This window comes from Tyto alba, unplaced genomic scaffold (assembly GCF_018691265.1).
Source record: "Tyto alba isolate M040663 unplaced genomic scaffold, T.alba_DEE_v4.0 Super-Scaffold_2, whole genome shotgun sequence".
In the NCBI taxonomy this organism is placed as follows: Eukaryota; Metazoa; Chordata; class Aves; order Strigiformes; family Tytonidae; genus Tyto; species Tyto alba.
The window spans coordinates 37,459,738-37,483,673 of record NW_024881282.1 but is presented as its reverse complement, the minus strand read 5'-3'; the positions used below and the strand labels follow the sequence as shown (position 1 = coordinate 37,483,673).

General features: G+C 37.2%; 1 protein-coding gene and 1 long non-coding RNA gene across 2 annotated transcripts in view; one reads left to right on the top strand and one right to left on the bottom strand.

Annotated features, from left to right (window-relative positions):
- NUP205 (nucleoporin 205) overlaps positions 1-16,277 on the bottom strand; it is a 51,374-nt gene extending 35,097 nt beyond the window's left edge. Inside the window, exons 1-9 of the mRNA XM_042792639.1 lie at positions 16,046-16,277; positions 10,919-11,061; positions 9,717-9,888; positions 8,608-8,752; positions 7,522-7,681; positions 5,252-5,480; positions 4,931-5,095; positions 3,984-4,159; positions 792-908 (exon numbers count right to left, since the gene is read on the bottom strand). Of these exons, the coding sequence (XP_042648573.1) occupies positions 792-908; positions 3,984-4,159; positions 4,931-5,095; positions 5,252-5,480; positions 7,522-7,681; positions 8,608-8,752; positions 9,717-9,888; positions 10,919-11,061; positions 16,046-16,073 (1,335 nt within the window). The 5' untranslated portion in view covers positions 16,074-16,277. The remainder of the gene's footprint in view (positions 1-791; positions 909-3,983; positions 4,160-4,930; positions 5,096-5,251; positions 5,481-7,521; positions 7,682-8,607; positions 8,753-9,716; positions 9,889-10,918; positions 11,062-16,045) is intronic.
- Positions 16,278-20,034: 3,757 nt separating this feature from the next.
- LOC122153431 lies at positions 20,035-23,577 on the top strand. The gene is made up of 2 exons (XR_006165321.1): positions 20,035-21,273; positions 22,512-23,577. It is a non-coding gene; the product is annotated as an uncharacterized LOC122153431 (long non-coding RNA).
- Positions 23,578-23,936: the final 359 nt, after the last annotated feature.

Here is a 23,936-nt window from a genome sequence, read left to right as displayed (position 1 = left end):
TATAACCCAAAGGACTACCTATGAAAAAGTAATCCCTATATTAAAAGACTGCTATATTGAAAATTGCACACTTGTACACTTTCATGCTACATAAGGGAAAACAGGTAAGTTTTTATTTTATTCACGAACAGAAAATATAAAATGCACCAGTTCAATATGCAAATCTGTTTTCTGATGTGGGGTTTTTTGAAAGTGCAGTTGTGTAATCTTAATAACTAATACTTAAACAAACGTATTTAAATGTTCTTTCAATGTTCTTTATTAAAAAATAGAAATAGGGAGAAATTTGAAGACTTACAGACACATAAAACACTGTGTAAACATTAAGGTCTAGATACACAAAGGTGTTCCATTCCAAAGAACTTACGTGCATTTAGCCAGATCTCAACTCCAGTGAGAGCCTATAGTCTTAAAATTCTTATTTCTTAGTCATGTTAAAATAAGATGGCTTAAGATAAGATATATTAAGATATTATTGTAATTTAAATTGTAAATATTTAAGTATTTTGTAAAATAACTTTAGTTCAAGAATTCTTGAAACATAAGAAACAATGCAGTATTCATTTAGTAAACAAGAATTAAATTACACTCCATTAACAACAGAAGCCAAAGCAATAAATTAATTTCTTTACATGAAAAGTTATAGGAAGTGTTTAAGAAAAAAAAAATTCCCTCTACTCCAAAAAGGGAAAGATCCAGCACTATATGTTATTATTCAGATATGGGGTTTCTGGTGAAGGAAAGTCACAATCACTTTTTGCCCCAGTAATTTAAAAGAAAATAGGGCTTACTAAAAGCATTAAATGCTCCAAATCTCTCCGAAGGGAAATAGGTGGATCATTACCCATCTGAATACTCATGTGGATCATGCGAGCATCTTCATCAGCACGGTTTCTCAGCTGTTTCACCTACACAATTAATGAAGTAGAGAAAAACACTGGTCTATATTCAGCTTAGAATAAAACAGAACAGACATAATGAAATTGTCTAAACAGCTTACTAAAAACTAAGAAAGCAAATTAATTTGCACATATATGACAACAATACTCAATTTTAATCTTTTTAATCCACTTCCTCCTAAGACCTTACATTTAAGGATATATTCAATAACTTCCTTACTTCCAACGCCCTCAGTTCACAGCAAAAGCCCTGAACTTATACCATGGGAGTTTTTTCCCAACTGAATTCACCAAACATGCTGGTTTGGCCCCAAAAGGTAGATCCTTTTCACCTTTTTACTTCAAAAGCTAGTTGGGTTAGCTTCAAACAAAGTTTGACCATTACCCACAAGGAGTGAAAATAAACAGAAAACACTGTAAAATAATGCTTTCTGTATATAGATCTGTGGATTGGACCTTTCTCAGCAACTTTAGGCTATTTCTACTTATGGCTACTTATGTTTTGAAAAGTTTTGGACTGATGTAATTACTCTGGACCCAGTCTGTCGCAACTAAAAGCATTACCACATGTCCACAAATACAATGGTGGGGGTGGGAAATAGGAGAGAGAGAAGGGAGGGGAAGAACAACAGCAGCAATTTAAAAAAAAAAAAAAAAACAAAACAGAAAAACAAACCATAACAAAAACCCAACACCTTTAATCTTAAAATTGTGTTGAAAATAACTAACTACTAAACAAAAAACAGCTGACATTTAATTTTAATGTCAAAAAGACTTTGACAAAACATCCCACCAGAGGCTTATAGAAAGCAAATAGCCATGAGAAGAAAGGTTACATTTTTTTAAATATTAAGCAGACATTGAGAAACAAGAAACAGAAACAAGCAACCAATTCAACACACCACAAATTAAAACATAGTGATCATCAATAGAGACCCGTTCATGGTCTACAATGTATCTTAACTTGCAAAACTGAATGATCTGCAAAATGATTGTGTGGCATGAAAAAAAAATAGTTAAAAACTAGAAATAACTGTGGAAAGGGTCAGAGCAAAGTAGCCAAATTAGTATACTAACAAAATTAATACATGGACAAAATGGAATATTGACGAAAGAAATAATGAATTATCTGAACTAAGCTAATTATCAAGTTCTGAATGTCATGAAGTCATCCAAAAGATGTACCCAAATCATCATTAGCAAGCATCATAAATGTTAAAACTATACCTAAGTGTTAAATAGAATGCTGACTTACAGACTGAAATAAAACTCAAAGGTTATATATATATATATATATTAAAAAAAAAAAATCCCACAAAGCAGACACTCCTCCTTATCTAAAGTTTGAGATTCAGGACAAACAGCTGTATATAAGCCAACCACTAGGACCAATTAAGACAAAAAATTCCCTTGTAGGGCTATATCCCAATTGCTTGCTAACAAAGCCTCCCCTGTAAAACAACTAGTACTGGTCTCTATCAAACTGAAATACAAGTCAACAGTCTGATTTTTGCCTAAATCCTATATTACAAAATTCTATTTGCAATGAAAAATATCTCTCCATCTTTAGGCATTAGCTACAATCAAGTGCTGATCTGAACCAAAGCAAAAAAACTGAAAAAGAAGAGAAATACTCTTCCCAAAGATAAAGCCTCCAACTGCATAATGCAATCAAGATGAGAGATATACCAACAAACCAACAACAGCCTTGGGATTTTCAGGCAGTTCTGTGACTACAGGAGACAGGGTCACATCTGTTCTAAATCCAATACGGCAGCAAACTCAGCCTGAGTCAGTCTCCAGCTCTTGCACCTTCATTCAAAAATCTACCTTATATCTCTTTCATAAAAAATGGTATCATTAAAGGGAGACATTTCATCTTTTGTAACACAACATCACCCAATGAAGAACTGTCTCATAAAAAAGTTCCCAGTTTCAGATCTGTTTGCACTTGATTAAGGAACTTCCATAAAACATACCTCAAATATTCCTCATATATTCAAGATTCCTAACAACTATTAGGGTCTCTGTATTACAGAAAACACCATTGCGTGCAGCCTTCAAAGGATGTCCAAAGCCTGTTAACAACATGGTAAATGTTGTATGCAGGCAGCCATTGCAGCAGAAATACAGCTGTAAAGTTATCAACATGAACTTGTTTGAACTGACACTGTACTTGTTCTAAGGATATTCTTTGGTTTAAAAAGACAGCTTGAGGAAACAACATGCAATACCAACATATTATAAATAAATTAGGATTAAACCTAAAAGATGTCTGCAACGTGTTCATATATGCCCTCAAAGATTAAGGCTCAAATATTGGTTTTCCTGCCAATATTGTTCTCACTCTGTGAGGTTACAGTGAACAAAATATATTTTTAAATCCTTCTTTTTGCACATTGAAAACAAGTAATTATTTGGCAACTCCAACTGCAGCTTAACACAATGAAGGTCACAAAATAAAGCCTCCATCAATTAAATAAAAGCATTTCCATAGAACTTTAATTTTCCATGTCTAGATACAAGGTCTTGCATAAATGAAACTGCTGTAATTGCTTCAAACTCTTTTTTAAAACCCTTTTGTAGCATTTCTGCTGTTCTACTGAAAACAGCTGCTCGTTTTCCCAACAATTGATACTACTAAAAAAGCAGAATCCCTCCTCTTAAATATGGAAAAGATCATTAGTAAAAGAATTAAAAAGGAGAGATAAAAAATTTAAATTAATTTAGGTTACACTACTGTCTGTATCAAAAGAAAAAACAACAAGAAAATCAATACCCACATACACTGTCATCAATTTCAGCATTCATTTAAATTTTAATCATGTAAAACAAAACCACTACCACCACAAAAACTTGCTTTGCAAATCTCACCACACTGAAGTGTTTTAAAAATCACATTCTACTTCACTGTGGAAAACAAATCACAAACCATATGGGTTCCATAAAGTCAACAAGTTTTCTAAACTGCAGCACCTCAAGCTGAGGGTCATATCTGAATCTCTATGCCACCTGTCCTAATATTAGAACTGTAGAAGAGATGGCCACATTTCTCAAGAACTGCTCTTCACACAAACAACTTACTTTCATTGGCATGAGTGCAAGGAAGTCTGTGACAAGGTTATGAATTTTGCGAACGTAAAATTCCTCCTGGTAGAAATTTTCAGACCCCACAACAGACTCAGTCAGGAACAGGAAGACATTATCAGCAACTGCTAGCTCTGCCATTGCTTCATCTGCCTCAGTGAATTCTGCAAGAGCTGGGCAACAAAAATCACAAGAGGGGAAAAAATAAGTTACAACTATCTGTTACCAAACAAAACATATTTCAGAATACCTGGCTGACACACAAACTGACATGCTTCTATCAACAATGTTTTTTCTACTGTACAGAACCGAGACTGGAAAAGATGAGTCAATATCAGGTGATGATCTCAACGTTCTTCATTAGTAAGTGTTGAAGTGCATAACCCATTACCCAATCAAATCTAAGGCTGTGAACCAAGAATCACAAACCAACCTTAATTAATTATAACGTTTACATTTTCTTTAATAGATATTCTGCAGCAGACTCAGTTCTGACCTAGTAGGGAGCCTGTAAAGCTTGTGAAGTACAGAAAGAAAAAAAAATTAAAAATAGATTTGTCCTCTCAAGATACTGAGATTTAACATTTACAGATGTAAAAAGTCATAAGCATGTATCTATTCTTAATTTAAGTGTTCAAATGATACTAAAGCTGCTAAAATGCAATCTTTCACATTTTTCAGTACATTAAAATCTCTTTCACTTCAATGAGACACTAAGCAATATTACCGTCTAATAGCTAATTATTTCCAAATCTCTGTAGATTTCAGAGCAATTAAATTCTCAACAACCAAGCTCACATACTGAGAAAGCTTTAAAGGTGTGCCAATGGTGATTTTATCATAAAGGTAACTACTAACACTTCAAAAAGGTAACATACTTTGACTTATACCACTTGCAAGCTCTGAATACTGACATGCAACAACTGCACTTTGGGGTAATTTACCTGTCACATCAGACAATTGGGATATTCCTCGTAATGCCAGTGCCCAGGCTAATCTAACAGTAGCTTGCAGGCCTGGTAATTTCCAAGGCTGAGACTCCTGAAGACGAGTGTGTACTGTTGCTATATACTGTCTTTCTGCTAGCAGAGGGAGCCGGTGCATTAAATCTTGACAAACAAAAACAAACACAACACCTAGTAAATGAATGGGAAAACAAACATGCAAAATCCTAACAATTTGTTACTTATCAGTAACAAAATTGGTTAAATAACAATCTATCCATCTGCACAACGTAACTTCTTGGGGAAAACTGCCAGCATTACCTTCACGATCCTCTGCACCTTGTTCCAGAAAGCTGACGTCGAAGCAGTAAAGGAGAGCCATGAGAAGAGACAAGTTCACACCGTCCAACGAGCCATCAGCTTCCACTGTTACTTTCTCCAAGTAACTTATGAGGATTAGAGTGTCATCCTTACTCAGTGGTGACTGGCAGGTCCAGACAAACAGACTTTCAGCCAAGGACTGTCGGCATTCTTTAATGAGGTCAGAAACCTTTAAAAGAAAAGTCAAACAAGAAACAGTGAATATAAATATTCTGGTAGTATGTTCCATTTGTCCTTAGCCCATCAGCATGCCTACATTAAGTCAAAAATTACTGTAAAGACAGCAATATAGAAAATGTTGGGTTTTTTTAATTGCTAAACAACAAAAAGTACATTTCTGCTTGTTAAAAGCGTTCATATTCCCAAGTATTTCATACAAGATGTGAGTAGATAGCCTGGAATATGACTATATGAAAACCAGCATCTCTGTCAAAGTCAGGAGACATGAATCTACCCAGAACTTTTGTTGCTGTTAACGTATCACAAAAAAGTCATATTTCCTGTCTCTAATACACAACTGCACTGGTAGGTATATCCAGATAAGGTCATAGTCTTCCCCCTGCCCCAGAAGAGATGCCCTCAACTGACTATACAAATACCTGACTTTTAAGACATTGAGAAATATGAAATACAATTAAAATTAGAACTTTCTTCCCCCAGACAAAATATTTAAATCAACTATAGAATTTAAACCTAAATGAAATCTATTATTCCCTATTACATATGGAACAAATATGCCCAACATAAACATACTACAAATATTTATTTTCTTTTTATTTGGCAAAATATTGCAGGCTATGATACAATTAAGTACACTGGCTCTTGAAAACAAAAAGACTGTCTTTTTTGAACAGCTACACCAAAAATTACCTGTTTTCAAATAAAGACAAACATTTATTTCATTTGTTAACTTCATTCCTCCACCCAAGCTGAGTTTTAACTGCTTTAAATCTTATGGAAACAGTAGAAGTTGAAAACAAAGCTATCCAAAACCCAAAAAACAAGCCAACACACAAAACCTTAAAAAAAATAAAAAGCCACTAACAGTCTCTCATAATGGTCTTTGTAAAACTGCATTTTATTTAGCTGAATTATGAGTTTCTAATAACGTTCTTGACCTATATTCATTGTTTAAATAAAAAATAAAGAGTTATAGGTATTCCATCTCCAGTAAAATCACACACATGGTGATAAAGGAAAAACTTTCCACCATTTAACACAGAAAGAGATTTGTGCATAGACTCCAGCAGAATAATATGTCTAATGAATACAGAGGGAAATATGGTAGACCACCTAAAATGAAGAAAAAAAATTCTAACATCAAGCGTTAAATTAATTTTAAGGTAAAATTGAGGTAATTTAAGGTAAATCAGAAGGATACTCTGCAAATTTTCTAGATTAATAGCAAAAGTGTAAAACTAGTTCTTTATCTGGTGGAAAACAAATTGACTGATTATAACATAGAATAATTTTTAGACAGATCACCCATTAGAAGTTCAGAAAGCAAAAAAGTATTTAAAATCTTCGTACTAGAAACATATTCTGCAGTTAAATTAGAGTCTCAAGTTCAAGGATTACAAAAATGAGTACTCATTTTCAAGCAATTCTCACTCTTCACTATTAGAAATGCTTCTGTTCATATTAACACAAGTGGATTATTAAAAAGAGCATTATTTGCCTGACTACGCTTCGTTTCAATCTGGTGTAATAATCTGTGATTTTTAGTTTGCTATTTTTATTCCAATGGTCCTGTGCTGAGAGTACGTGATTTAATATACAGTCTTTAGGAAAAACAAACAAACAAACAAAAACAAACAAAAACAAAAACAAAACAAAAATAAATAAAAAAAAAAAAAAAAAACAGAAATTTACACATAGTGAAAGTATTAGGCTTACTTTTTTACTGTCTTTGATTACACTTCTTCGGTAAAAAAATAAGGTATGCCCTAGCATCAGGGAGCAAAAGCAAAACAGAAATGCCAGAAGTAACCTGGATCCCACACTGGTATAGCACAAGCTGTGGAATAGTTACAATGATCCCTCCCATTATAACAGAGCTTGCAAAGGTAGAAAATAGAAAATAGAAACTAAAAAAAAAAAAAAAACAATCAAAAAAAATCACTCCATATCTCTTTGAGGTCTATCTGGATTCTAATCTTACTAATCTGTACAGTAATTCAGAAGAATATTCACACCCAGTGAATATTTACCTCTTTGCGATGTTTTTCACTGCCCAATCCTCGCTCTCTCTGGAGTTTATCAAATTCATTGTTCAAATCAATGTGAGATACAAGAGTGAGGATCTTCTGAGTCAAACCCTGCTCCATTAGGTCATCTGTGAAGCGTGTTGTCATGGACATTAACTCTTGACTACAATGGAAAGAATATAAATTTAACAGTTAATCATACTATTCCCAATCAATGAAGTCTAAAATAACGAATCCCATCAACGGTATTTGCTGACAGAAAATGTACAACTACATTATATACATAAAGTAACTAAATGTGTATCCCTAATCAGTAAAGAGCGCCCCCTCAAAAGATTATACTGAATGGAGACAAAGTCTTTAGGTAACAGTAGGTTCAAGAACATGGAATATGAGAATGCAACTGGGATCAGCTAGTTTTCAAATAGAAAAAGTACTATATATATGATGCACATAACTCACAACCTCACAGCCTCTTTCTTACTAGTAAATGCAATTGTCCCATTACGTATACCCTACTGAAGTGCTGGAGCTAGTTCTATAGCAGTAATTTATTTTATGTTTCAGAATTTATATTTACACTAAACACATCCTTTAATCGTTCTCTAGTTAAGCAATCACTGTGCATTGGAAATAAACAGTGCATACTGTTTTCTTTCTAAAGTCAAAAAATAATAGCATATTACATTCGCTAGTAAATAGCACGTCCATTTTTAGTAAAGACAGGAGCACAGTTCTGTTTTGCAGGACATGGAAAGTCAGAACACAGCAAGGACAGAAATTCAGCCTCTGAAATACCAAGTAATCCTCACTAGTTAGAGCAACACTGACTGGGAGGGCATCTGAAGCAAAACACTGCCAAAAGGTGAAGTAGCATGAAAGAACTGAAAGTAAAATGGAAATCCTTACAATCCAATAAAAGTATGTGTAAGAAAAAATAGTATTATGCTTAAAAAGCAAACATGAAGACAGATGCATCAGGTTATAAGAAACAAAGAAATTTTAGAATATTCATATTCCCTTGAGTCTGATTATTCTAAAAGTACTCAAAGCACAGAGCTTTGATCAGCTCATCACCCTAACACAGACCTGAGTTCCAATGTCCACGTCTTGCCTTGGCGTGACTGGATGAGGGCTCGTAGGGAATTGGCAATGCATCTTTTTCCATCCCAGTACAACAGAACAGCCACTAGACCTCTTGTAAGGCCAGGAAAATGAGGTTGCTGGTGTTCTCCTATTGAATGAAAATGCACAGAATAGTCACAGAACGTTGACCATATACACTTCAATACCAGCTCTTTATCTTTGTATTTCTAACTGAAATACAAGTGTAGCATTCAAAGCAACGATGGCTACTCACTATCACTTTGATTTGTCTCAGGCACTTAACAGAAATCACAGATATTTTGGGTGCTATTATTAAAATTCATATTCAACTATCAAAACATTGAAAAATTTAAAAGAAATAGAAGTGTCCATCCATAAATATCCTAGTCCAAATTATATTTGCAAATGATATCCACCCATTTTAATAATCAATTCAAGGCGATTACCAGCACAATATCTTTTCTTTATTAAAAATGCATTTTCTGTGTGAATTTACTTCAAAAATTCAAGTTCAAAATAGAAAACAAAGTTGACTTGAAGATGGTTTTCCAAAGGTGACAAATTCACAAGCTGCTACTTTAATGAATTTCTGAAAAGTTAATGAGCAGTAGTTTGCAGTAACTAACAATTATATTTTAACAACTCTGAAATAAATTTTCTACATGCAAAGCATGTGTCACTTTCCAATATACTTCTCTTACTAATCAGTTATTAGATTATGATTCAAATAGAGTCACATATCAACGTACAATTAATACATAATTTGAAGAACCAGTATATATTACACTGCTTTACAGAAAAAATCTCAATCAATTATTTTAAAACTGGTTTTAAATTCAGTGATAAAGTAAATCATACAAAACCCTGACATTACTCCCCCTTTCACAATAGCTGCATAAAATATGAACATTAAGGTTCAGAACACTGTTACCGTATTACATTAAAGTGACAGCAGATTCCTTTCTAAGAACATTCTATGTTAGGAAGCTAGGGCCTTGACTGAATCATGCATTCATGTTAAGCATATACTTAAATAAGAAGGCCCTATTTAAGTTGTATTTCTCCAGCTCTTAAATATTTTCCCTTCTCACCAGCTAGAAGGAGCTCAACAGCTGCCAACTCTCCGATATCAAAGAGGTCACTGAGGATAAAGGCTTCTCTGATGAGTTGCTCTGGCAAAAGCCTAGTTCCCTGCTGACCCTGGATAGCAACCCCTTCTGTACTTGCTTTCTGAATTTTCTCATGCTGCTGAACATTCTTCGGCTGTAAGAGAAACAAGCATCGGAAGTTATTCAAAATGGCAAAATCAAATACTGAATAAAGCTTTACACATTAATCTTTCCTCACAAATACATTTCTGATAGGTTAGGCTGTCATCATAAAAACAAAGGCAGTGTTTTTAAACACAGAGATAGTAAAGGCATCCTAAAAATGCTTCACACTTGCACAGCAATGGTCTCTTTGTGGGAACGTACTAAAAATAATCTTATACAATCCATGCTGACATTCAGTTTACTCAGAATAATGGAGAATGAAAGTAAATTCTGATATAATTCTCAACAGGAATTGGTATCAGTTCAGCAAAAGACATCTGGGTTGTTGATCAGGAGTGTTGTGTTATTCCAAAGCACTATTTTCTACATCATTCTTTCTTATATTCAACTCAGACACTAAAAATATACTGATGAAACTCTACAGCTGACTGTTAAATTTTCTGACCTGTCAGTTTAAAAAGCCATATACTATTGCAGAAGTAACACCACTGAAAGAAGACACATTTCTAGTTGCTACCTTGTGATCCATCAGTCAAGAAACAGTGCATTCTTCCACATCATCTCACATTCATAACAAGCCACACTCATTATTTTGTAAACTCGTGTGTTCACCTGTTCTGTGTTCATTAACCTTACTGAAGCATGAGTGTGAACCAAAACTAGAATAATCTTGTGCTTTATTTCAGACACATAAGAGAGCAGTGAAAAAAGATAATACTAGACTGATGGATCATCAGATGCTTTTACTATTTCTTTCAAAATAGCATTCAAGTAATGTGAGGAAAAAAATATGTTATAGATAAAATTATCCTGTACGAGACACAAAATAATATGTATTATTCAGGCTATTTGTATTCTTACAGCAGAGTAAGACTGCTATAACACATTTGTGTTATGTACTGTAAAAACACAGAATTAAAAGAATGGTCATGGCCTAAATGGTATGTAGTACAACAACAGAAGACAGAATAAATCATCAACTCTCTAACTCATTCCACAAGACAGCATTAGTCCAGTACCGGATTTCTGAAGAGAGAAATGAAGTCAGATTTGTGTTTCTTTAAAACCTGGTCAAGGCGATGAATAGCTTCAGGTTGCCTTTTCCAAATGGCATTCATTACAGTCTGCCATATGTCCTTATATGGACCCCACAAGCTGGCAGCTAAAAGAAGAAATAAAACAATGTATTTGAAATGAAGAAAGAAAGAAAACAAATTATTTATACACTATTTTCAATAAGTAGACTTTTTTTAACTTACTGTTAGTCTCAGCTTGCCAGTTATAGACTGTTATGCCCATCAAGCAAAGTGTATTTTCCTTTCTTAAAGCACAAAAAAAAAACAGTAATAGTCTGATATAAAACCTAGTTGCATTTAGGGACCTAGAGAAGCAGATAATATGACATATGCAGCTAACTTCTGGGGCTGAAAGTCGTCTTAAAAAGTTATTTGATACAAGCTCTGTAATCTTTCAACCTTATATGCCTAAAAAATTCCATCCACTTTGGTAAGATTAGGGTAACTAAGAACTGGACAGCAGACCTTGAATCTGAATGTAATTCAGCAAGGTAGGCTTCTTGCTTTCCATTTTTGACAGAAAAAAAACAAAACAAATAAATGCTTAATATATGAGGGACTGAAAATGAACAGCAGTGCTATAAGAATTTGTCACATCATTGTATCAGTCTGTCTATAATAAAATAAATTAGAAACTAAAAATGTAAGATTAAAGTCAATATTACATAATAAACAATAATCATAAGCCTAAGGACAATGTTTTTCACATGTACTCATCTTTCTCATTTTAATTAAAAAAAAAAATATATACAAGTGATTTGATCCCTAGGACACATTTGCTTCTGTACAAGAGCTTCATAAAGATATGCATTTCCTTTACTAGAAATAGGTGAGATCAATATAATTACCTATGTTTAGAAGAGACCACATTATTTCTGGAAGCTAGCAAGCACAAATATATTAAAGAGAAGTCTGATGCTACTCTAGAAATACAATCTCTCCTCTTCCTCAACACTGAAAAAAAGTTTCCTTTGCATATTTTAAATCTGAATTTAGTACTACAGCTGAATGATCTCTTCCTCACTAAAAGCTGTATCATGCAGAACCCAAAGTCTCTAGCATGAAGACTGCACTAGAAGTTTCCTTATCATCAGGTCTCATGAAAACAGTATACCAAACTAGTCTTCAGACTTCAGCCAGAATTGTCTAAACTGAAAACCTTACAGATGGAAAATTATTCTTACTACCTAGTATTAATATCGTGTTTTTAAAAAACTCTAAATTTTAAGACCCACATTGAACAGAAGTACCAGAACGTTTCCCTTGCTGGATATCATTTGTATTTGTGAAAGTTTCAGATTTTACACACCGTGACTCACTGCTAAACATACCAGATAAATTTATTACTGATTGTATTGTTTGCCTGCAAGCTACCACATAACAATCACTGCCTGACTGTGAGTAGTGCTGTGTGTTTTTTCACATCTACTGAAGTTGTCCTTGACACAAAGATATTATAAGCTAGTGGTGATTTTTGCATGCTAAAATTTTACTAGCAGAAAAGCTACTTTATTTTAAGAGGCTGCTCCATTCAGAACCACTTGCTCCCAGCCTTACACATGCCTGCTTCACTAACTCTGATGGACTGCACTATAAGTCATGTCAATCAAATGATCCAAATTAAAGAACAGGAAAAAAAAAAAAAAAAAAAAAAAAAAAAAAAAAAAAAAAAAACAAAACAACCACACAATATTTTCCAGAGTTCCAATCTTGTTTTTAAAAATCAGAGTATTTCATTAATACAGGTTATAAAGCTGCCCTGCTAATCATAAAAACAACTGAAAGAACAATGCCTGAAGCACAGAGGGAAAGAACAAGCGGGTAGTGAACAGGAGAAACCTCTTAAACTGGCTTTGTTTTTGGAGAAATTATAAAATAGAACTATGCCTTGCAGAGTAGCCTATATACAAAAAATACTAGCATTTCACCTAAAATTGGCTTAACTTTTTTTTTTTTTTCCTTCTTCTTTTTAATGTACAAGTTAACACTGTGGTATAAAACTGACTGGTTCCAGTCAGTTTTACCACTATCTGAGGTGTCTTGAAAGCAGCAAACGAAGAAAAATTTTGTCAGTTTTAATCTGTTGTGAAGGAATAAACAACACAAAACAAGAATAAAAGCAAAACAAACCCTCTCACCCCAAACTCAGAACTAACAAAACCTGTCATCATTTAGGATGCAATTAGCAGTGTCAGTAGAGCTGTATCTGAGAGGAGCCTGTATAAAAGGACAAATACTTTGTCCTTTTTAAGCATCATAGTGTTTGAATTATACAATGTTACCCTTGCCTAGATAAATTCATTAAAAATAGCTACTATTGGATGAATAAATTCACACTCCAGACTGTGACTGGCTCTCCCACATAACTTCAGAGTTCAGAGATTTACTTCCACTCGAAATGGTCTTTTCACTATTATTAAATTACCAAGTCCAGTAAATACCAGCAGCAATCCACAGTGCCTGCCAAAAGCTGTTCAACTATTTCCCTGGCCCATTTGTTTGCTCTTGTCCCTACAACATAATTGCTTTGCACCAGCACAAAAATATGTACTGTAAGGCATTAAAACAAATTAAGGATCTAACTTTTCTAACTGAAAACTAATCCAAAAAAGAGTTTATTCTCAACAGGATCACATATACAACCCACTTCGCTATGTGATGGCACAAGTTATGCTAGCACTAAGATGGAGTATTGCAGAGAAATAAATAAGCAACTGGGATGGAAAAAAGATTGGACTTTAGCAAACATTCTGTCTTCTTCCCACCTATGCTGTTTCTATTATTATTACAGTTTTAGAAAGGCTGACCATCCCATCAGGGACAGCAAGGAAGGACAGGCTGGATTGCTTCTTTTAGCAACAACAGCAGTTGATGCTTATGACTGAACTTTTTGCCAAGCTGTAGACTTAACCGTGCTATGTCTGTCCCCACAAACAATATACTATAACTTAAGGCAAAATCCTCATTAGTTCTAGTGCCACATCTGTTTTCATTTTTATCTCAACCTTCATATATACAACTCCTTCTTCCCCTATTTTTTTTAATTATAAAGCTACAGAATCTCTTGCCATGTAATTTATACAATAAAGTGTAGTCTCCTTAGAACTACTCCAGTTTTCACTTTTAAAAAGTCACATTTATAGCAGCCTTGCCGTACTTAAAGGGGGCCTGCAAGAAAGCCAAAGAGGGACTTTTTACAAGGGCATGGAGTGATAGGACAAGGGGTAATGGCTTTCAACTGAAAGAGGGTAGATTTAGATTAGATACAAGGAAGAAATTCTTCACTGTGAGAGTGATGAGACACTGGAACACGTTGCCCAGAGGAGTTGTAGCTGCCCCCTCCCTGGCAGTATTCAAGGCCAGATTGGATGGAGCTTTGAACAACCTGTTCTAGCGGGAGGTGTCCCTGCCCATAGCCGAGGGTTCAAACTAGATGATTTTTAAGGTCTCTCCCAACCCAAATCATTCTATGATTCTAGGATTTCAGATACTGTGAACGGTAAAAATAATCACCTTTCTTCCACCCCCAAGTGAAGGGCCTTTGCTTTATTACTGCTTTTCTGTGAGGGGGTAGGGATATAATTCATTCAGTTAGATCAAAATATCTTCTCATTTTAATTACAGACCTTTTGGTCATACCCATATTACAGTCATGACTGATTTTCACAGGGTTTCCATTCTCCCTGTATGAACCTAATGAAGCTCAATAACAGCAACTGCAATGTCCTGCACCTGAGACAGAATAACTCCACACAACAGTACAGGCTGGTGATCAAGCAGCTAGAAAGCAACTCTATTGAAAAACATCCAAGTGTTCTGGTAGACAGGAAGCTGAACACTAGTCAGCAGCACACCCTCACAGCAAAGAAGGCCTCTACACATCAGGCTGCATTAACAGACTTGCAGCCAGGAGGTGTAGAGAAGTGATTTGAGAATCCTTCACTCCAGCACCATGTCCAGTTTTAGGCTCCCCAGAGCAAACCACTGAAATAGGGGGCCAGAGAACTGGATGAATGAGGAGAGGCTGAAAGCATTAACCTTGTTCAGTCTTAAAAAAGAGAAGGCTGAAGAGGGATGTTGTTTTCAACTAATGGATGGCATTGTACAAAGAAAATGGAGACAGAGGTACCCCAGGAAGAGATGAGCAGCAAAAAAATAAATTCTACTCTGATGGTGGTTACACACTGGAAGAGAAAGGCCTCTGGGATCTTCTTCATCCTTTCAAGTATTCAAAACTAGCTTGTATAAGGCCCTGAGCCACTTGACTGAACTGTCCCAGCATGGAGGGGGGAGGGGTGGAGAGTCTGAACCAGATGACAACCTAAGTTATTTTCCAATTATCTTTTCTTTTTGTATTAGACTTATCTCCCAGTTATATCCAGTCTTTTATTTTTGTATTTGACTTATTCCTCACTTGTTCTGGGTAAATGCTGTCTCAGTAACCCAAAACCCACTCTTTGTGACATGCTCTGAAAGGACCATGGATGATCCTGCTGCTCCTAAGCCTTAGCAACGCCCACCACAAGAGAAACTCGCTCAACATTTCAAGACTTCTGTAACACAGAACAAAATTCAGGAGGTGGTTTGTTTGTTTGTTTGTTTAATTTTATTACACGTGGCATTAAGAGATGAGTGCCATAGTGATGCTTAATCACACATGCACCGAGCCACCACAGCCCTCTCGAGCGAAGGTGGCCTTTGCTATCTCACATCACCAGCTTCACACACTCCTTGCCAGGAGCAACCAGGCACAGCGGCAGCTCCGATTGCGGAGCTCCATCCCCTTTGCACGGCCTGAGCGCCCCAGCTACCGCCGCACGGGAGGACGCCCACACGGAGGCCGCTCTCCCCGCCGCCCAGCCAGCACCACCGCGGCCCCCACAGCCCTGCCCGCCCGGGCCGCGCCGCCTCCTCACGCCCAGCCTTCCCAGGGCCTCCGCCCCCGGCTCCGCGGGGTTTTGAAAAGGGGCGCGGGGCCGATGCCCCTCGGCCGGCTGGCGGTGAAGGCGGCGAGCGGCACCACCGCGGAGAAGAAAAGGAGGCGCGGCCCCGCGCTCAGGTTCCTCTTACCCGAATTTACCGCCAACGGTGCCGCCATCTTGGAGAGAGGGAGGCGCGATGGCGGCGCCGCCGCCCGAGGAAGGCCCGCCGGCACCCCGGGCTGCCCACCGCGGCGCCTCCCGAGGCGCGGGGCAGCGTCTCGCCGGCTCCTCCTGCCGGGGAGGATGGGGAGGGGGTCCCACGGCTTCCCCCCTTTTGTGGTTTTGGGGCAGCCCCGCTAGCGAAAGTTAACAAACGGCAGTTTCCGCGCCGGCGGCTCCGGCGGGGCCCTGCGCCGCGGGCTGACGGGAGTTGTAGGCGCTGAGGGGCGCGGAGCCCCGAGTGGGGCTGTGGCGGCGGCGTGCTCGGCTGTTTCTGCCGTAAGTTGCAGATTTTTGTGGTATAAGTTGCAGATTGATAGTTCATCGTGTCAGTCGGCATCCTGCGCAAACCTTTTCGAGGTGGCTGCGGAGAAGGGAGAGCACCGGGGCTCTGCTATCCCACGTTCTCTCCTCTGTTGTAAATAACATCACTTCTGCACCGTTCAGTTTCTCTTTCCCCCTTCCTTTCTCTATCACGCTGAAAGGAGTCTCTCCTTTCGAGCCCTGCCCTATAAGCCATCTTCATTGAATAAGGCAAAATGCCTGAAGTCAGACGCTTCACCGGGAGGTAAATTTCGTACAATGTTTTGTTGTGGTTTTGTTTTTCAGTGGGAAAAAAAAAAAAAAAAAAAAAAAAGTGCTACTATTCTTTTTTTGAAAACCAGAGCCATTACAGTTTCTATGGTTTCAGATTGAAGTCTTCAAAAAAATGAAGTAAATTGTAAATGTTTCATGATGGGTGATCCTTATTTAAAATGCAGAAAATTAAAATGGCACTATTCACTTAAACCCAGTAAACTAAGTTTTTTGTTCAACTTTGTTAGCAGGCATGTGGCATTTAAAACCCATGTTTCTTGGGCTTCGATTGGTGAACTAGGGTTTACAGTCTTGTACGGAAAACATCCCAGCCCTGATAGGGGTTATCCTGTGAAAAAAGCTGCAATTAAGTATGTGCAAGAAAAAAGTCCCAGCAATAAAGAATAGAAAGTAGGAAGAACATTTGTACACATACGTATCTGGAGCCAAGGAACAAATATTAGCATCTTAGAAGTATCCCATGTCTTAAGCCAGTTTGCCACCCTCTGTCCTGGTAGTAATCAAATCTGCTCCAGATAGTCTCTCCTGTATTACCTTTAAGATAAAAAAATTCCACCAGAAGTATGTATTAATTTTCAGTGCCAACAGTTTCCCCCTCCTGAACTTTATTAAAACAATATTTCATGGTTGTGAAACCATGTCCAATGAACTAGACCCATAGGAAATTGGTAAAATAGCTATCTTTGCTTCTCTAGATCTTCTCTATAATGGGATGGCAGAGGGGGCAAGATAGAACAGTGGTCCTGGGCTGAAAGTGAATTGGCAAGGCAGCTATAAGAAAAAGAGGTGGAAACCAGAGAAACAGTTTCATGACGATTAGTCAGAAAATAAAGAGGAGAGAGATGAGGAAATTTTAGAAAGGGAGAGGGGGAAAGTCTGTTGTCAAGAACAACTCCTCTCAGAGTTCAATAGATGAATCTGTTTTCATTAATTTAGCCTAATTTTCATTTAGTTAAAGGGCTCATATTTCCTTGAGATTTCTCTTTTCCCGGTCTTAGCCATGAACCAGAACAGATCTATTGCAATGAGAAGGATAGGCAGTGAATTGTTTATTTTATTCTAGGAAAGGAAGAGTGCCAGGCAAGAGGTGAAAGTAAAAAATAAGAGAAATCATTCCACAAGCAGCAGAACTAAAGCAGCTGCGATACCTGGGTACAGCATTCCTGTATCTTTTCCCGTGTACCTACCACTGGGAAGCCATAGCCCTGCTCCTACACTGCCCATGTGCCACCCCAAGACTCATGACTATGAAAGGCACGTATCATGATAAATTTGGAGATGCATGTGCTGATCGCCTGGCCACAACAAACATAACAGATAACTTGAGGTTTTCCTTCAGCCTTTCCAACCACAGAGATCCTAATTTTGATTTTTTTCCTTTATACATTCCCTGATTTTCACAAAGTTTGTGAGGATGTGAGTTTTTGAGCCCTTTAGCCCTTGATCAGATTATGTTGGAATTGGTTCAGGAACTGCAACAGATTCAAAAGTTACTGAAAAAGTTTGGCAGACAGAGTGTGATTTCCTAAGACCTTAAAAAAAAATAAAAAAAAAAAAAGAGAGAGAGAAATAAATAAATTAATCCATTTTTTCAAAAAGCCTTTCCCAGGCATTAAGAGCTGTCATATTTCTTTTGGCATTCAGATGCAGCCAGATTGCACACACTTTTTTTTAATCTCTGTTGGAGGAAAAAATCCTTTCTAACCACTGCAGATTTAATATTTTAAATTTCCAGACAATTCTTTCCTCTCCTTGCCAATTGGCCAACAGTCACCTAGCAGCATGAAGAAAAAAAAAAACACCCTTGAAAAGAGTGGATGGCATGGGGAAGGTCACTGAGCAGCTGAACTTAAGAAGAAAAATACCATGTTTAGCTCGAACTGCACAGCATTTATTATACTCTTTCTCTGTCAGCAATGTGAAATTTTAATGCAAAATAGTTGTGATAGGGCAGCTCCTAGTATGGATGAAGTAAGAGAGGTATCTAGATACACCATGCCATACATTCTGCACATATTTGTAGTGACATAGCTGCATCCATCCATGCTTTGATGGGTAGGCAAGTCCATGAATAGTAATTCTTTGCGTATTCTTGCTTTATTTGCTGTCCTTTAATTTAGTATCTTATTGTTTACTCAGGGTCACTGGCTGGTTTGGTAGATTATTTTTGCCAAGTCACCATAGGGAAAGAATACCTCATTCCTCTTCCTAACAATAGCTCTCAGCAAGTTCTCCAATACAGCAGGGTTCAGTGAGGGACACTGGCTTCTTTCATCCTTAATTACTAGACAGAAATCTGTGAAGTATCAAAGGTAGGCTGACACTAAATACCTGGGATGGATATTAATTCCTCTGGATTCCAGGGAAAGGAGGTCCCAGGTCACCTGTGGGGTAGTGAATTCTGTTTGTGCAGCAAGAGACCTTTATGTAAAAGATGTTATTTTGTATAGGCAGAAATAACTACTAGTAATAATTAAAATGAGCTTCACAATGGAAACCTACTTTTTGACTGGAACTTCTAGGTGGTTTGTGATATACTACAGGTGTAACATTCTTAATTTTAATAATACTAAATTTATCCAGTGTGGTTCGTAGCCAAATTACACATCAAGATGCAAAGATAATGATGATGATGACATAATTTATTTTCTGTGCATTTTATTATGATCAGAAAGAATAATTATTAGCAAAAAAATAAGTATTATTCAAATACCCAAGAGGCCATGCTTAATTTCCTATCTTTAATCTTGTCATCATAATCACATCCTGCATGACGGAGTAAAATGAAAATTAAAAGGCTTTTCTGCATTGCAGATGAAAAAGGTGCTTTGTAGAAGTGCATCTACATAAATAGACCCGTTGTTACATTGTGAAATATCCCTCTTTACCCAAAAAGTCAAAAGCATTTCTGGCTACTGATTGGACCATAAAACTTTCTTGAGCTCTTATTTTGACTGACACTAACTCTGTCTGTGCATCTCAGCTTACTCGTCTGTAAAAATGGGTATAACATTTCACAGCAGGCCTGGAATGCCGATCAACTGGATCTTTAGCTTGGCCTCATCTGAACAGAGAAAAAGAATGTGTTTTTGGGTTACGTTAAGTTGGCAGAGTAAAAAACTCTGAATTGTTTTACGATGCCAGCTAATTTTCCTGAAAACTTCTTAGCTGGCTATAATCCTTTCTTTTTTGCAAAGACTGTGGTTTATACATCGAGGTAGTTAGCTCAGTGTCAAATCTTAGAAGAAAGTCTAAGACCTTTCCCTGCAGCGATTCTCAACAAAATAACTTTGTAATTTCTCTTCCTTCCATCCTAGATATTTCTACTGTCACCATGGTATCTAAGCTCATCAGAGAAACTGCGTGAGGTTGTTGCTAGCTTGGGTAAGTGGTTTATCTAGTCCAAGGCAACAAAGAACTAAATGTTCTCAAAGTTACATGAATACCTACCTTGGAGTCTGGGAGCAGGGGGAGAGGAGCTGAATAGCAGCGAGTGCTGCCCTTCCTGCATAGGTGAGGACAATTACTGACTATAGGCATCTGACCAGAAATGAATGCCTTGATAAACAGTATCAGTAATTTTCCTGCTTGACAACTGAGTCTTTATGGTCCCTGTTCAGGCTTCAGAGGTAAAACAAAAATGCTGTTCTTGGCCATGTGACATACTGTGAGTTAATTTTTTCCTGATTCCCACTTTAAGGCCCTTAAAGCTATCTGTCTTGTTATTCTTTCTTCTCTATCCTGGAATGAAGAACAGCTTTTCTTTTTTGTAATAATTTCTCCATTCAGCTTCTGAAAGGAATGAGGCAGTTACTAGCCGGGGAGATAATCTGATTATTGTAATGATGTAGCTGCTAGTAATTGACAACAAGAGGTGGAGAAACATACAACAGAGGAAATGATGGAAAGACAAAGTACAAGCAAAGTGGAGATACTTGATATAGTAAGTAGAAGTGTTGGCACATCAATTGCCTTATTGATATTAATTCTGTTCAGTGATTTCCTTATTAGATCTGCAGATGGTTGGATGTGTTTGCTAGTTGCCAGTCCCACAAATTCAGGCTTCGTCCTGAAATTCATGTGGAGCTCTTTGCAAAGCACGTTGTATATATTCTGCAGGTGGGATTATACACTTAATGCATACTTTTGGGTTCCCATCAGAGAATGGATGTGTTGGAATTAGTCTAAAGCTACAGAATTGTAATGGGGTCACTTGAGCAAAACAAGGTGTATAAAGTTGCACAAAAATGTCTGTGCTAATATTGTAAAGCATGGGGTTTCTGTAAGTGGATATAATGCATGAGATGGGAGAATAATTGTCTTGACAGTCAATCAGAGCTAAATTGAAAGAAATCATTATTTTATACTTACAAAGAGTTAATTTGATATGGGAGCCATTGAGACTCAGGAAAAAGGGCATCTTGCAATGTCATCTCTACTGCAATGTAAAATTGCTTCACAAATTATACTACCGTTCTGTTAATTATCTTCCCAGCACTGTCCACTTCTTTGGAGTTCTCTGTGTACAAGATAAGAAGCTCAAGCTCCTGTACACCAAAGGTGCGTGCAGAATTTAGCTTGTGCACTTCTGACAATCTGTTACTGAAATACTTGCCCCGGCCCGGTGCTCTGAGTTACGTTATTTGAAGAAAAATTCTGTTTGAATAGATAGCATAAGAAAGGTTTTGCTTTCTGCTCCAGTCCATTTTTGTTCTGTTGACATTTCCTGACAATCAGAGAGAATTATCCTCAGGAACAAGAATCTGAAGGACACAAACTGAACAAATCCAATTTCTGGAATAGGCAACTGTATTAATTTGCTCTGGTGTCAAAAGATTTCAGTGGAAGTCACATGTCTATTGAAGTCTCCTCCTGCCTTATTTGGTTATGACTGTGCTGCAGGATAATGAGAAGCAATATTAGCTGTTCACAATTAATGGGGCAATTGTTGAGACCACATATTCAATAACTCCTACCAAGGTGACACCTTAGACATTGGAGCACTAAACTATATTATGTGCTTGAGTGATCAAGGCTGGAGTTTATGGCTTATGCTCATTCAATTGCTTGAGTGCTTAAGAGTAGAATAGTGGAAACCCTTTATCTTACGTGCAGATTTCTGAGCTGCTTGGCACATATAATTCTCATACCTTTCTTCTAGATGGTGTCAGATGGTCAAAATTAATTTCTCTCATCATTCGGGAACATTCCTGTTCTAAATCAGAAAAAGCTAAATCTCTGTCTTTGTAATGTGGTGCTGAAAAACACCTGGTCAGCTAATCTGAACTCTCAGATAAAATGAAACCTAACCAATGGAGAAGACAAAATTCTCAGAGTTAATTGTGTGTGTCTGTAGATGTCGAGCATGGTGGAATGGTAATCCTTTAGGTCTTTCAGTAAGCCAAAACTACCGCTATTATAGATTAACTTTAGTGGAATTATAATGAAGTATACTTAGGAGAATACTTCACTCCAAAGTTAATAACCTATTGAAAGCATGAGTACAAGAAATACTGATTTGAGGAACAGAAATTCAAAGGTCAAGACCTACATTCATCATTATGGTTGGTATCTGCATAAAAGGTCATACCAGTTCTCTTTAAGTAGACAGCAATAAATTATGATTACAATCTCAGGATGGCTTTACATCTTGTGCTATTTCTTTACAAATGACAATCAATATTTGTTTGGAAATAACACTCAGAATGTGTCACTCGGCTGCATTCCTAGGCATCTGCCTATTAACAATATAATTTTGTTTTTCTTATGCATCACTCTCAGTCTTATTTAATGCACAGTCTGTCTGCAGAAACAAGAAGTTGTTGTGAGGTCCAGCCCAGGAGAAGCTTGAGGTACTGTCTTATTCTGAGACACTGAGGAAAAGGTTTGCTTGCAGGTATGTTTAGACTAGAACTACACAAGGACACTAAGCTATGAGAAACCCCTAAAAATGATGTGGCCTTATTTTTAATGAAGATTTGATTGTGCCTTTTGGGTGGCTTAGTTTGACGTTGTTTTATACTGGCAAATGGTAAACGTGTTTCAAAGTGGGATCTCCCAGAACTTCTCAGAAATTCTAGTGTCAGTTTTGAGGTGAGATCCAAACAGCATGATATGAAATGCCTCCCTTTCACTGGAGGAGTTCAGCTCACTTGTTCAGGCTGTGAGAGGCTTGCTAAGTTCTGCACCCCCATATAACATACATCTCCTACCTCCCATAAAAGTTGGAGGGTACTTGGAATTGTATGCTTTCAATCTCTCTTTAGGGCCACTTCACTTTGCAAAAAATAACTAAACTTTCACTGGATATGGAACTGGAACCTGCCGGGGAATGAGGTAGAGATAATCCCACCATTCAAAAGACTAATCTGACCAGCAGGTAAAGAACATTTCTCCTGCAATTTCTCTCAGTGATTATTTTTTTGACAAAAGCATCAGCGTCAACCAAAAAAATTGAGGGAGGCACAGCTTGAGGCCCTCAACTGCCTAGAGCTCTTGCTCAAATAGTGTGAGACTCAAAAGCTAATTCACTTTCTGTCTAAATCACAAAGAAATGTAACTTCAGTGTCTACTACTCTGGAGAGTTCTTGAAAGCCTGAACCATATGAGAAAGGGGCCACCACTTCCACCAGAACTGTCAACCTGACCAGCTATAAGGCTTTTGTCTTTACAGGTATTCCAAACCAAGGCAATCTGTAGACTAAGGATAGATTTATTTTTCTGATCTCAGTAAGAACAAAAACATGGTTTTATTTGTATTGATCAGAGCCACTCTTTTAATAGTTTCTGGTTTGTTTGCCTACTCATATAAATCAGTGAGTCATATAGCCCCAGTGCTCTCAATAAACTGATTTCTTATCTGAAGGCTCTGTGTCTTTTCTCTCTATTCATGGCTCCATAAAATAATGATCTGACTCCATGTCTTGCCTCACAGCGACTTTCATGCATAACACCAGAAAAAGGACTTTTTGAGGAGTTAGTCTCCCTCTAGAGCTAACAGGCTTCCACATTGCTAGGATTCCCTATTCATAAACAACTTACCTCCTCTTTAAAAACTGTGCAAACACAGACTTGGAGAAAGTTAAGGGGATAGTATTAATTGTGGATATTTAAAATTAAGGGGAAAAAATAAGGGAACAGTAAGTACACACACAGCTAGTATCACCCAGGGCAGTGTATGTTCTTACTCACATGGTGCTTGTCTGACCACATCCATCTCTCAT